Here is a 14,303-nt window from a genome sequence, read left to right on the forward strand (position 1 = left end):
ACATTTTATACTGCAAAATCTAGCTCACTTCACGGAATCAAGTGCATGTTTTTTTTATTATCTATTAAAAAAAGGTGCACACAAGGACACTGGAAATAGTAACGTTGTCAAGTAATGCAGAAAGAGGAAAAATAAGAAACAAGCACATGGGTTGAAGGAGCAAGCAGCCGCATAAAACTAGTCAAGACTAATACGCAAAACCATGAAACTCAAAATTCAGCTTAATAAATATAAAATAACGATCAAAGAGTAGTAGGAGACCAGGCCAGCTAACGTGATAGGTGTGAAAATTAAGGAACAAAGCAAAGCAGATTATGGTTTACCCTGTATTTGGGGTAACTGCATTTTTAGGCCTATCAAATTATAACGTGATAGGTTTAGGACATGGACATCCCAGACAGAATTAGTCCTAATTGGAATCCCAAATCTCCTTAATTCTAAAATTGAATTTAAAATTAAAATTTAATTATATTTTAATTAATCTGTCTTTTCGTGATTCTTATTCTTTTTTATATTTACTGATAAGGCTGACTGAATATGGTGTACAGCTTTTGAAATAGTCACGAGGACGCGCCACCGCCATTACACCCCCAACGGTCAAATAGACGCGTAGTAGGATTGGGTCCACAGCGTCTAGAAACCTGGAGGGCATTTGGGTTTGGTCAATGTGGCTTGTTTATCTTATACAACTTACTCCTCTATTTTTTAATCAAACAATCAAAACCACCTTTACCTATTTGATTTAATGCCACACTCGCAAGTTCTAATCCTGTGATATGTGTGTTAAAGATCGAATTTTTTTGACAAATTTAAATGTTTAATTAGCTGAACAGCTTTGTTAATGTTGTTTGATTAATTCATTCATATGAAGCCTTGCCGTTTAAGTTATGTGAAGAAAATTGTGCAGCTCAAACGTGTGGTTAAACAGAAATACACGAATGGTTCCCCAATGTCCCTTTACAGGTGCTTTCTTCTACTTTGGACTATGTTGAGGTCAATGAACCTGGGAGATGCTCCATGCAAAAGTCAAAGTGTTTGTGTTTGGGCATGTAACCAATCAGGGATGTTTCCTGAAGACCATTATTTTATATATGTTATTCGGCGGGGAATCATAACACCACAAAAGAGGACATTGACAAATGGTTCTTGGAATCCAACGGTTATGAACCGCAGCTGCAACTTTAATATCATACTCCCAGCTTCAAACTACTGCTCCACAAGTTGGTAGCTTCCTTCCTAGTTCTTATAAGGAGTGACCAAAGAGCTTCATTCACATTCTCCTTGCCCAGGTGTTTCAAGCCACATACCACAGGGCAAAACAAGAAAGAAAGGTTTGAATTTTTAACTTCACTCTCATAATAAACGTTTTTTTTTCCCTTTTGTTTTATACATTATGCATTATCTTCGTCATTACTATTATCATGGGATTCCCTGAATATGGTTTTCTCCTTATTGTTGCTGGTAATTCTCTGCCTGAAGGTACTTATAATTCCTATATATATATATACTTAGTATCAAGTCTTGGGCTAAATTTGTTTGTTTTTCTTATATAAACATTGAGACGCATTTTCTACTTTTGTGGAGATAAATTAATTGGAGCATTTGACAAGTGATGTAGTTTTGCTTGTGCAGAGAAAAGTCCAATTTCCATTTGGGTTAGATGAAGAAGATTATTATTATTTTTCTTTCTTTAGTTTAACCTTTTTAGAGGCATTATGTAGAGGATTGGAGAAAAAGGAGTAACATTGATCAGTTCATTAGTTTTGTTATACTGATTGAAACAGGAATGAAAGTCTCCACTGGAGCGGTTGAAGCTACAGAAGCAGATATTAGGCCAATAAACTCTGAGCTTGTTTCTCAGGAAGAAGTACTTGGGTCGTTGGAGCAAAAGAATGTTGACCACTCGGTAGAGAGGAAGAAGTCACTGCGAGCCCGTTATTCATATGGCATCATCTTCTTGGTAACAAATCTTATTGCTTGGTTTGTCCGTGACTATGGGCAAAGGCTTTTACCTCAGCAACATTGTAAGACAATGTTCTTCTCCTCCCACTCCTCCCCACAAACTATATATCTATTTGTTGTAGATACCTAATATACAGTAACATTGTGAAATGGAGATCTAATGATTCTGTGCTTGCATTCTTTTGCAGATCTAAGAGCTTGTGGAACTGGGGGGCGTGATTGTTTTCAAACGCTGGGAGTTCTTCGCGTGAGTTTAGGATGTTTTGTATCTTTTTGCTAATAGTATAACATGTATATTACTTGCTTAATGATGAAATCTCTTATTTCAGCTAATAGTGATTGCTAGGCTGAGAGCTCTTTTAATTGGACATGATACCTTTCTGAAGTCTATATTCAGTTTGGTTTGCACATAACTAATAGTTTTAATGGCAGAATTAATCTTACCTCAACCTGATTCTCTAGACAAAATTGTCTGCTTGAAGTGGTTTAAGGGAAAAATGGGTTTATATTCCAAATTCCAGGCCTCAAAATCCCAAATCAGAGTTGTGCCCTCCATTTTTTCTGATCTGAGTCTGACCAGAAACAGAAACGGTAAATCACTCAAATGTACTTTCAGCATATAATACGAAACACTGGACGATTACATGGTAGTGTGTTATTATTGATTTGTTAGTATAATTTTCCATCTTCATGAATTAGCATCCTTGACACTGAATCTCAGATATTTTTCTTTTTAATGTTTCTTACAACATGTAAAACAAGGAAATTGTTTGAAGCTCGCAATACTTGGCATTCAAGATGGTGGGCATCTAAGTTTTTCCTTTTCATCGTATCCGTTGCAGTTCCATTCTTCTTCTCTTCAGACTTTATTCAATTATACGGTATGTTGAACATTATGTTTTGGTCAGAAGAAATTATTTTATGAACTTGGGTTTCAGCATGGAGCCATGCATACATGAGTTTGATTCATACTATTAATATCTCATTTCCTCAAAATAACAATAGTCAAAGAAAGATAGCTTTAGTTACATACTGGAAGCATGGAAGCATGGAAGCTTCCCCTTTCAGCCCTATGAAAGGGATCCCTTATATGGTTGAATGTTTACCTTTTCCTTTTAACTTTAAAGCTAGCAGTCTCTTTGCTTGCTCTATCTTGAAAAAAGAAAACAAAAGAAAAAAGATACCAGAATTGACAAGCTTGTTGCTATTTTCTTGCAGGTGAATTTGCTCGTATTGGTGCAGGGTAATCTTCAGTTCCTTCTGAAATGCTTCTACCTAAAGAAATGAAAATATAGTTAGAAGATATAGGGCCAACAGTTTATGATGTTTTATCCCAAATTTCTGACTTGATACTGAATTATACCATGAAGGCATAGATGAACACCGTTTTAAATAGAGGTTTCTGGAATTTAAAGTTCTCAATCATAGCTCCTTTGTGAATCTCAGAAAGGACCAATGAATGGAAGATTGTAAAAGAGAACTCAATTTGTTGGCATTTGTTTCCCTTTTCCTCATATTCTCTGAGAATTAAGCAGAGGCAATAGAAAGATAAAAATCTGTTAGATAACTTGTGTACTCCATATTCTCTTATGCTTGATTTTTTTAATGTGCATTTTCACTTACATTTATGATTTACATGTTACAGGATTTTTCTCTTCCTCCAACTCATAAGTGTTATCCAGTTCATCAATTGGTGGAATAACTACTGGATGCCTGATAAGGAAATGAAGCAAAGGTGCAAACTCTTGCTCGGTGCAAAAGGCTATATTTTATAAGAGTCACTGTTAGGGACCATACGAGTCCATACTGTTGGTGCGTTTTCTGGTCGTGGAATTTGCTACCCAGTGATTTTTATTTTTATTTTTTTTTATTTTTTATGGCTAAGCTGTGATGAATCCCCTGTACGGCAATGAGGTTCCTGCAAAACAAAAATAAGGTCAAAGGATCTTCGGTTGGGGCCAAAGACTTTCCGATGTTTTATGCTTAAGTTAGTATCTTTATTTTTAGAGTAAGAAAGATATTCAAAATTTGTTTTTCTTTATCCACAAATCACTGTGTGAATGGTGAGAGAGATATATGTGATTTACGGGGGAGAGAGAAGGGTTCAAGAGAGAGGGAGACAGAGAGACGTGAGAGAGATGGTGATTGTGAGACTAGAGAGAGACTCTCTCTCTCTCTAATAGAGGAAGAAGATCCAAGAGGGGATTGGGAGTTTTTTTTTGGGAAGGAGAGGGGATTCTTCTCTCCTATCTCCTTTTATCTTCAGGTGCAAAAGTGGTGTGTACATGTATCGCCCAATGAGTGGTGAGAGCAATGTTGTAAATAGGTGTGAAAAGGAGTGGGGCCCACGGGAGTATATTTTCTCCCCAACACATACCATTAATATCAAAAGCTTAAAATGCTTGGTGCAAACATCTAGACTCTGTAAGTGCCTTCAGCACATGTATCTAGCTCAGATGCCTAAAGCAAGTGTCCACCTCTTAATTTTGAGAAATTAAGAGCTAGTTGAAATTATAACTTATATGCTATAATGTTACTCTAGAGGTTTTTCAAGTTATCATTGTTCCTAGGATATTAAAAGTTCACATAACAGAATTTTAGAAATTAAATGAGCTTCATTCAAGGAAAAAAAAAAAAAATTAGCTTTTTAAATTTTCAATCCACTTTTCCATTTTTTGAATTTATGGATAATTTAAATAAGATTTTAATATGTTTTTTTGACTTACTACTGGCAAGATACAAATCTCGTTAGATGTGTTTAGATTGTTTATGACATGTTTTGGCAGCAAACTATTAATCTCAAGTATTAGATGTGATGTATGGTAATGCCCATACCCTTTTATACATGATTTCCAAAAGCATATTCTATACTTTGATGAATTCAATATATTAATGTCTAGGATAGTTGTCCTTTTTTTTTTCTTAAAAAAAAAAAGTTGGGCATTTGAAATTGTCATTGAAATTGCTGATAGCATCTTCTTCTATATTTTACAGCTGCTCCCTCGGGTTATTCATGTCAACGCTTTTCTACATTGCTTCCATATGTGGAATTGTGTTAATGTACCCATTCTATGCCCAAAGACTGTCATGCACACTCAACATATTTTTTATCACATGGACTGCAATTCTGCTAATTGTGATGATGGTTGTATCCTTGCACTCAAAGGTGCGCCCTTTAGGAATTTCTTTCTAAAGTACCTTCTAACTTTTCCAGTGTTTCAGTTGGAAAGTGGTCAAATCAATTTCAGATATTTAGTGGGCTTAATGATATCTTTACTTAATCATTCAAATGTTCAATTTTTGACTATTCAATGTATTTTCTACAAATTCTCATGTCACACATCACCCTAGTAATATGATTTCTTGCCTGGTTTGGTATGGGATTTTATGTGTTCATATATCATCACTTCCAGCCATGCTATTATCGGCAGTTTCAAGTTTATTCTTGTATCATGGTTTTCAAGAGGAAATGGTTCCCCTTTCACCTTGTTTTCTTTAAATGCAACACCAGATTGATATCCAAAATTGCTATTACATGGATGCTTGTTGCAGGTGAACCGAGGTCTTTTATCTTCAGGGATTATGGCTTCTTATGTTGTTTTCCTCTGTTGGTCTGCAATCAGAAGGTTAGGACTAAATGTCCACATCATGACTCACTGACTTCGATAGTTCAATAAATTTTTTTTTCTCCTGGGAGGGCTAGATTGTATCTCTTTGCTGTTTTCCATATTCATAGTCTGCTTTAATTACATCATTTAGGATTATATTGATGTCAAAACATGTATCTCTTAAATAAGGCTTTGTCATCATTGCATTGGGAGTTCCGAGTGATGGTTCCAAAACATATTTGATAGAGAACTCCTTAAGAAGGTTTCCCTGACCATACATGTATTGGGATGTGAAACGTTGATGAAACATCTTGGTTCTTTGTATAAGAATACCAGTTTAACTGATGCTTTTAGAAGGTTTCCCTGACTATACCATTTGTCAGATCATACACTTTTTTTATTTTATTTTTTTAAATCTTGCTTCATTCTGATTGACACATGGCATTTCAGTGAACCTGCCACTGCGGAATGCAACACAAAAAAGCAAGTGAATGGAAATGGTGATTGGACCACCATACTTGTAAGTGATTGGACCAAGATGCTCGTAAGAGTTGTGAAACCATTTGTGTCCACTGATTAAATTTTTAATATGCATTGTGGAAAATCCTGCTTTGGTCTTCTTCTAACTGTTGGAATCTTTCACTATTATGAGAAAATTGTCTCCAGTTTGGCCATTTCTTCACGACTGAATATAATGCATTTGAAGTCATATTTTTGGAAAGAACATGATATCTTGCATGCAGACTACATAAACAACAACTAATATCCTTATAACTTACAAAAAAAGAAACTCATCACTCTATATGTTGGAATATATGAGTAGTTAATATAACATAATTGGACGCAAATGCATTAACTCAAGCTTTTAGGTGAAGTAATGTCCAGATATGTTATATTATGGCCTTATTGAAAGATTCCTCAAGATGTTAATCTTCCCAATAGCATATAATATAACTATGTAGAGATTTTAGCGAGAGAATACAATAATTGATATGCATATCAGGGTACCCTTTTTGGAGTGGGCTTCATACTTCTTTATGTACTTAGTTCATTCCCCTGCTTCCTTTAATTTCATACAATTACTTGTTAATTGTTATTGTGAAAAAGTAGGTACGTATTTTGGAGTTAGCTTCAAGAAAAAAGAAAAAAGAAAAAAGAAAAAAGAAAGATATGCACCTCATTTAAGAATGAAGCCTGGGGGCACAACTAAACACTCATGTAGATGAAATGCTTCCAATTTTTTTTTTCTTGGTATTTGGAGGAACAAAAATCCATATCCTGTATTGAAATTGTTCTAAAAACCAGAGCCAACAGCATGAATCAATACATAAACTAAAAGTTTTATTTCATGAAACGTCATAGTTTAATGTGCAGCAAATATAATTGAACCTGTTTCAAGTGCCCTATAGGACAGAACTGAAAGATTCGAGACATATGAACACTGCAACTATGAATGGCTGTCTGGTAATTGCTGCATCTTAACAATAAAAAATCTGTGTCATGATATTTATCTTGTCCTTGATGCATCAAATACTTATACATAGTTGGAAATTTTGCACACATACAAAAAAATAAATAAAAATGGAATGTGAATTAGCTAAACAATATTTCTTTCCTTGTATGTGTGTCTTGACCTTCCAGAGCTTCCTGATGGCAATATGTGCAATTGTCATGGCAACCTTTTCAACTGGGATTGATTCACAATCATTTCAGGTGAGTTTCTATTTCTTATTTGATGTCACCAACCCTCAGAGTATGCAATAAGTTAGAAAATTCAGTCATTAGTCACGTCTAGTCAGCAAACTCTGCCATCTCTCCCTAAAAAGGCATTTTCAGTTGCACTGGTTACTCACTAAAAATGTAATCTATTAAAGTGAAAAGGTCAAACAACTGCAATTTGTTTTTGGATGAATAAACAGCTGCAACTTTGTTTCCACCATTTGCATGAGCTAGTTCAAACAATTTTTCTTACAAATTTTGTTTGATTGTTGACAAAAGGCTGGAAACCATGTATTAGTGAAGTTCAATCAATATAGAAACTGGAAAACAAAAACAGCATACAATTATATACTCAGGTTGTGGTAAATCATTTTTTTTTTTTTTGGATATGAATCCAACAAAATGAATCATGCAAAAGATATCATGTCGTCTTCTCTTTGTCAGCTACCCGAGGATAAATGTGAAATATCTGGGACATCCTTGGGGCAATCTAATCACTCCTTAAGAGTGAGCATTATTGCAATTATGTTTATCTGCCAAGATACTATGAGAATTATTGTTTCTTTCCAGTTTCGCAAAGATAAAGTTCAACAGGAGGATGATATTCCTTACAAGTACGGATTTTTCCACCTGATATTCGCCTTTGGGGCCATGTACTTTGCCATGTTATTTATCAGTTGGAACCTAAATCACTCAGCCAGGAAGTAAAGAATCTAACTACTCATGCCTCCTGTCATTTAAATCTTTCAATCTACCATCTTTCATATCATATTATGTATATATGCTTATGCACTTCAGAACAATCAGGTGGAGCATAGATGTTGGCTGGGCAAGTACATGGGTGAAAATAGTCAACGAGTGGTTTGCAGCCACAATATACAGTAAGTAAATCCATGTAGATGAAATCCTCTACTATTTTTTTTTTCCTGGGCAAATACAACACAAAAAAAGAAAAGTCAATTGAAAGTACCTGATGCAATGCACTACAATTATGCAAGTAGATTCAAGGAAGATATAAACACCAATCTACCGTATATTCTTTTATTGGCAATCACCTTCAATAGCACTCGAAATTTGGTCATTCCACCAATGCCAGCTAAAGATTTGACATTAACTGCCATCATTCAAATTACAGTTCCTACTATATGTCATTATTATTACTATTATATGTAAATTACATGTAGAAATTTAGCTTGGGAAAGAATGACATACTTATTAAATAAACAAGAGATAGAATATAAAAAATTTGGAGCCCGGATTTGGAAAATTTTTGTGAAATAATGATTGACGCCATCATTCTTTCCTTTCTCTCTTCTTTGCTTATTTACTAATCCATAGTATTTATGCAGTATGGACTTTGATCTCCCCGATTGTGATACAGAAAAAAGTCAGGGATCATGATGAGCCTGTGCAACAGACAGATGACTCGGCTCTGCCATGATTGGCAATGGAAAATGAAGCTTCCCCCCCACCCCCCTCCCTCCCAAACACCTACCTTTGACTTGCTTTAGCTTTTCTCCCTTATTGTATTGTAATAATTCTCTCTGCCTTTGTTATTCTTCAACCAACATAAAGGACAAATAAACATTCATGAAAAGAAAGCAAAAATTAAGAGTGGCAATTCTTATTTGCGTGTTGGGTTTGAATCGTATTGATGCATGGGTTTAAGACTATCTATGTCAACTATAACCCGAACCATTTAATTAAACGAGTCAAGCTCCTCAACCCTAATCCATTAAGTTCGTATAGGCAAGTCAAGAATTAGATACTTGGTGTTCATTTGCAAATTATATGTTATGAGGTGGTTTTGGTTTAGTTGTACCCACTGCACTGAAGTCAGCTTCCAAGAAAGAATATCAAATAAGATGCCCTAAAATGGAATGGTTCACACATTCTAATAACACCAGCACAAACCCAACCACTACACCACCTTACCATCACCACAACTCCATATTCATCTCTATATATACTATGGTTTATAGGCATCTCATATTCATCCAAAACCCCATATTCTTCTTGATCATAGAAGACCCAAAACACTTACCAATACGAGAAATTCAAGATGTCCAAAGGATCATCAACAGCTTCATTTTTCCTCACAATGCTAACTGCACTTGTGCATGTGGGGATGATCATGGCTGCGGTTGACCCCGCAGCGGCCACCGGAAAAGAACCCATTCTTGAACTATACATGCACGACATTCTTGGGGGCAATAGCCCTACAGCTAGGCCGATCACTGGCTTGCTAGGCAACATCTACAATGGTCAAGTGCCCTTTGCAAGGCCAATAGGTTTCATCCCCCCACAAGGTGGGGTTGCTATCCCCAATGCCAATGGTGCAATTCCAACTGTTAATGGTCTCAATGGCTTCCCTTTAGGGAGTGGCTTAGCTGGTGCAGGAAACGCAAACAATCAGAACCAACCTCAGATCCAACTGGGACCAGATGGACTGGGACTAGGGTTTGGAACCATCACCGTCATCGATGATGTGCTGACCTCTGCGCCCGAGTTGGGGTCACAGACAATCGGCAAAGCTCAAGGAGTTTACGTGGCGAGCTCGGCAGACGGAACTACACAGATGATGACGTTTACAGCCATGATTGAAGGAGGAGAATATGGTGATAGCCTCAACTTCTATGGCATATACAAGATAGGAAGCGCCATGTCATACTTGTCAGTGACTGGCGGTACTGGCAAGTTCAAGAATGCAAGTGGTTTTGCCGAGGTGCGATCGCTCATACCACCTGGTCAACATGTCATGGATGGTGCAGAAACATTGCTGAGGATTACAGTGCATCTAAGCTACTAAGTATGGTGCGAAAATCTGAAGGGAAATGTGAAGTTTTTCTTGAAGGTGTGAACCTGGGCATGATGGTTTTTAAATTTGTCAATTTGGTTGAAGTTTGTCAAAATTAATTTTCAAGTTGCTTCAGTTCTTGATTTGTAATACTGTCCCAAGAAAAAAAAAAATAATAATAACAAAAAATAAAAAAAGAGTTGTTCTGTTGAAATATGGTGGTGGCATGTGGATATAATCCTTGCAAATGTGTTCTCAGCCGTGCTTTTCAAGAAATAATGAAACAAAATGCCCCATGAAATGAAAAAGTCGAACATCAAAACCTATTGCACCAGCCCACATCAGTATATCTTTCAAGGTGAAATGCCACTGAGCAGAGAAACACTGGGGCAACAAAACAAAAATTAAAAGGGAAAACACAACATACATCCTTGTCAAGAAATGTAAATAATCTGGAGATTTCAGTAGCAACTTTAAATTTTTAGTCAACTTATTAGTGGTTCTAAATTGCCTTTTTGGTTACAGTTGGAGCCGCAGCTTTGTTTTACAATGAATTCTACATTTCCCTCCGTGAAGAGTTTCCATAATCATCAACACCAGATAAAGATTGCAAATTTGCTGAGTAATTACTCAATTTCACCAATTCCAAAAGGTGAAAAGTAGTGTCTGCTTAATTTGATTTCCACTTAAAATGTGGTTTCCGAAACCTGTCATCCCTACAAGTCAGGCATGTTCCCGAAACCTTGCTCTCAGCTGGCCTGTATTATGAAGAAAAAGAAAAGAAAAGCTTAAATCTTATTTTAAACAGGGAATCATTTCTAGAAACTGATTCAATGGCGCTTGGCATGCTCAAGGTGAATCAGAGCAAAAGGTGCGGAATTGTTCCAGATTAGCCAAAACTATAGCAGTGATATGATTTTAAACTTTCCCCGTGACTCCTCCACACAACCAAAGAGACCAATGTTAAAGAGACTCTGCCACTTCAATCATTGGCAAACTCAACGAACATTGATGCGCACACATCCAATGAATTTTGAGCCCATGACTTCATCCTTTACCCTATTTTTATGGAGAGAAGATGCATCATTTTGAGCTAAAACTCATGGATACTGCAATGCACACTCTTGTTTTTAGTGCTTTCAATGAAAATCTTTACTTATCAATGGAATAGGAAGCGTTGCCTATAACTAAAAACTTGTAGACTTACCGTTTGGTCTCCCAAGAGTTCCACAATATCAGCTTCATTACTAGTGTAGACAACCAGCAATTGCAGGGGGTTTGAAGTGCTCAACATATCATCAGCTTTGAACCAACGTTATCCCAGCACTCTGTTGCTGCTATTAACCAACCGTGAATCAGCAGCTAGGAAAATACTCCGAAATTTACACGGGTGGGGTGACAATCAATTCAAATTTGTTGTGAATAAAGTTTGGTGTGGAACCAGCATAGATGAGACCATGCTTCTGCATGCCATATGTAACTTACTTATTTATTTATTTTGGTTCCCTTCTAAAAGATCAATAGCTTATACCTAAAACAAATCTAGAGGATTAGATGATCAACAACTAATACACCTAAAGCAAAAATAACTTCCCATAACTAACATTGCTTCAACAACTGCACCACCTTCTTCCAACAACTCCACCTTAAGCTGGTTATAAGAAGCAAGATCCATAGGCCACTTGCATAATCATCCATTAACCTTTAGTTTCAATCCTCAAGGATCCAATAACCCTTGGATATACACACACCAAGATGTTCAAGAAATCATCACCATCAATTTTCATTGCAATGCTAATTGCAACTGTGCACATGGCAAGAGTCATTGCTGCAGTTGATCCTGCAGCATCCAGCAAAGAAGAACCAGTGCTTGAGTTATACATGCATGACATTCTTGGAGGCAGTAGCCCTACAGCTAGGCCAATCACTGGCTTGTTAGGTAGCATCTACGACGGTCAAGTGCCCTTTGCGAAGCAGATAGGGTTTGACACTCCACAAAACGGGGTTGCCATCCCCAATGCCAATGGTGCCATTCCAACCGTTAATGGTGCCACTGGTCTCCCACTAGGAACTGGCTTAACTGGTACTGCTTTTGCAGGAAATCCAAATGATCAAAACCCACCTCAGATCCAATTGGGGCCTGATGGGTTGGGACTAGGCTTTGGAACGATCACCGTCATTGATGACATATTGACCTCCAGTCCGGATTTGGGATCACAAACACTGGGAAAAGCTCAAGGAGTTTATGTGGCAAGCTCTGCAGCTGGGACCACCCAGATGATGGCGTTTACGGCTATGATGGAAGGAGGGGAATATAATGACAGCCTAAACTTCTATGGAGTATACAAATTTGGGAGTACTGTTTCATATTTGTCAGTGACAGGAGGGACAGGCAAGTTTAAGAATGCTTATGGGGTTGCGGAAGTACGATCGCTGATACCTCCAGGTCAACATGTCACAGATGGTGCAGAGTCATTGTTGAGGATCACCGTCCATCTAAAATATTAAGAATGTATGAGAAAACAGAATGTATGATAAAAATGTATGCTGGTTTGTTTGTGTGGAAGTGAATGTGGGGATGATTAGTATCTATTAATGTAAGTTATGCAATTGCTGTAAGTGAAGATAATTAAAAATTGTGTTTCTCTTAGTTGTAATCCTGTCATGACTTCTGAAGTGTTCTGCTTTTGGTGATGGCATATGAAAGATGATGTCTTGGTACTAGATTCCCCTACTAGGGGTACAATTGCTATTATTATTATAGATAATCGAGATATCATTAAAAGTGCAACACGCCGCAGGTACGCATGAAGTATAATCATGATAACTAAGCATCAAGGAAAAACAAGTATAGTTGTTGAGTAATGAAGAACAAAGACTTGAGCTCCACCAAAGCTGCCTACAATTCTCATGAAACAAAACTAATTCAGCAGCTCTATTTCCAAACAAAAATGTGTAGCAGCAAACACACTGACCAATTACAAATATGGGCGCTATACACTCGTCTATCAGGTCTAGTGATAGTCAACATACCATATTTACGGCTCCCCCATCTACCGTGACAAGCTGGTTATGTTAACGCGAGAAAGAACATCAGCCTCATCAAGCCCATAGAGCGAATCTATCAAGTGCATTCGCAATGTGGCCGGACCCTTGGCCATGTTCATTCCCATCTCACCGGCAACCCCAAATATGGATAAGGCCGAAGCTGTTGCTTCAAAAGCATTTACAGGATCAACAGCAACAAAGGCAGCAATGAGGGCAGTGACTGAACATCCTGTTGCTGTAATTCTTTGCATCATGGGCACCCCATTGTGAGCACCTACAACTCTCTCCCCATCTGTAACAATGTCAACAGCTCCAGACACTGCAACTATGGCACCACTTGCTTGAGCCAACGACTTTGCAGCTTCCACTGCATCAATTGACTCGTGAGAACTGTCTACACCCTTGAAAGCAAATATTTATTAATTCTTAATATTAAGTATTTTATCAAGTAGATTTTCAAAGTATATGTTAATCTAATAAAATTATTTATCGTTTTCGCGATCACCAATTATGCTAAACCTCCAACAGAACAAAGCAAAATCATCGTATTCTTTAACTGAATTACCTTAGTGGGTCCGACAGAAGCCTTGGAGAGCGCGATGATCTCGGAGGCATTTCCTCGGATAACGCAAGGCTTAAGCTCCACAAGCTCCAAGCAAGCCCTTAACCGGAAACCGGAAGCTCCGGCAGCAACGGGATCAAGAACCCACGGCTTGCCGGACTTACACGCCAACTCGGCGGCAGCCTTCATGGCCGGTAGCCAGTTGGGGGAGAGTGTGCCCACGTTTACGCAGAGCGCGTGGGTGTGAGGGGTGAAGTCCGGGATCTCCTCCACGGAGTGGATCATCGCCGGCGATGCTCCCGCGGATAGGAGCGTGTTGGCCATCAGATCCATGGAGACGAAGTTGGTGATGCATTGGATGAGCGGTGATTGGCTTCGGATTGCGCAGAGGAGTGCCCACGCGTTCGAGGCCCACCTCGTTGAGTCTGGTTTCTCTCTTGGCTTGGTTTCCATTTCCATGTGTTGCGATTTGAGTCGCTCAAAGAAGAGAACCAAGGTGTGTTTTTTTTCTTTAAAGCACCCCCCTTGAGCCACCCCCAAATGGCCAAGGATTTTTTTCTTTTATTTTTTTTGAAAAAATATATTTTTTTAATTTTTATTTTTTTTT

At 37.7% G+C, this 14,303-nt stretch overlaps 4 protein-coding genes across 5 annotated transcripts; 3 read left to right on the forward strand and 1 right to left on the reverse strand.

Moving 5' to 3' along the window:
• Window positions 1-1,421: 1,421 nt before the first annotated feature.
• On the forward strand, window positions 1,422-8,845 carry LOC132178349 (uncharacterized). Its single transcript, XM_059590792.1, has 13 exons — window positions 1,422-1,479; window positions 1,785-2,024; window positions 2,151-2,227; window positions 2,684-2,843; window positions 3,181-3,205; window positions 3,608-3,697; window positions 4,957-5,128; window positions 5,515-5,588; window positions 6,021-6,090; window positions 7,212-7,283; window positions 7,860-7,993; window positions 8,097-8,170; window positions 8,639-8,845. The coding sequence occupies exons 1-13, from the start codon at window positions 1,422-1,424 to the stop codon at window positions 8,728-8,730; spliced, it is 1,338 nt and encodes a 445-aa protein (XP_059446775.1). The 3' UTR covers window positions 8,731-8,845.
• A 506-nt stretch (window positions 8,846-9,351) lies between these two features.
• Window positions 9,352-10,098, forward strand: LOC132180116 (dirigent protein 16-like). Its single transcript, XM_059592973.1, has one exon. It carries the CDS (start codon window positions 9,352-9,354, stop codon window positions 10,096-10,098), a length of 747 nt encoding a protein of 248 aa, XP_059448956.1.
• Window positions 10,099-10,856: 758 nt separating this feature from the next.
• LOC132179847 (dirigent protein 16-like) lies at window positions 10,857-12,594 on the forward strand. The gene has a single exon (XM_059592639.1). The coding sequence runs from the start codon at window positions 11,842-11,844 to the stop codon at window positions 12,592-12,594; it is 753 nt and encodes a 250-aa protein (XP_059448622.1). The 5' UTR covers window positions 10,857-11,841.
• LOC132179846 (hydroxyethylthiazole kinase) lies at window positions 12,493-14,176 on the reverse strand. 2 transcript variants are annotated; one of them, XM_059592638.1, is made up of 3 exons: window positions 13,700-14,176; window positions 13,120-13,535; window positions 12,493-12,582 (listed from the first exon to the last, which is right to left on the reverse strand). In XM_059592638.1, exons 1-2 carry the CDS (start codon window positions 14,153-14,155, stop codon window positions 13,140-13,142), a joined length of 852 nt encoding a protein of 283 aa, XP_059448621.1. In that variant the 5' UTR covers window positions 14,156-14,176; the 3' UTR covers window positions 12,493-12,582; window positions 13,120-13,139. The 2 variants fall into 2 exon arrangements, with proteins under 2 accessions (XP_059448621.1, XP_059448620.1); XM_059592637.1 differs by lacking the exon at window positions 12,493-12,582 and having other exon boundaries at window positions 12,866-13,535.
• Between the last annotated feature and the right edge of the window lie 127 nt (window positions 14,177-14,303).

This window comes from Corylus avellana, chromosome ca4 (genome assembly GCF_901000735.1).
Source record: "Corylus avellana chromosome ca4, CavTom2PMs-1.0".
NCBI classification, from domain to species: Eukaryota; Viridiplantae; Streptophyta; class Magnoliopsida; order Fagales; family Betulaceae; genus Corylus; species Corylus avellana.

Coding starts and splice junctions, on each gene's coding strand:
- LOC132179847 (XM_059592639.1), top strand. CDS start 11,842: ATGTTCAAGAAATCATCACCATCAATTTTCATTGCAATGCTAATTGCA.
- LOC132179846 (XM_059592638.1), bottom strand. CDS start 14,155: ATGGAAATGGAAACCAAGCCAAGAGAGAAACCAGACTCAACGAGGTGG. Junction 13,536..13,699: donor CTTCTGTCGGACCCACTAAG/GTAATTCAGTTA, acceptor TTTGCTTTCAAG/GGTGTAGACAGTTCTCACGA.
- LOC132178349 (XM_059590792.1), top strand. CDS start 1,422: ATGGGATTCCCTGAATATGGTTTTCTCCTTATTGTTGCTGGTAATTCT. Junction 2,025..2,150: donor GCTTTTACCTCAGCAACATT/GTAAGACAATGT, acceptor ATTCTTTTGCAG/ATCTAAGAGCTTGTGGAACT. Junction 7,994..8,096: donor CTAAATCACTCAGCCAGGAA/GTAAAGAATCTA, acceptor CAGAACAATCAG/GTGGAGCATAGATGTTGGCT.
- LOC132180116 (XM_059592973.1), top strand. CDS start 9,352: ATGTCCAAAGGATCATCAACAGCTTCATTTTTCCTCACAATGCTAACT.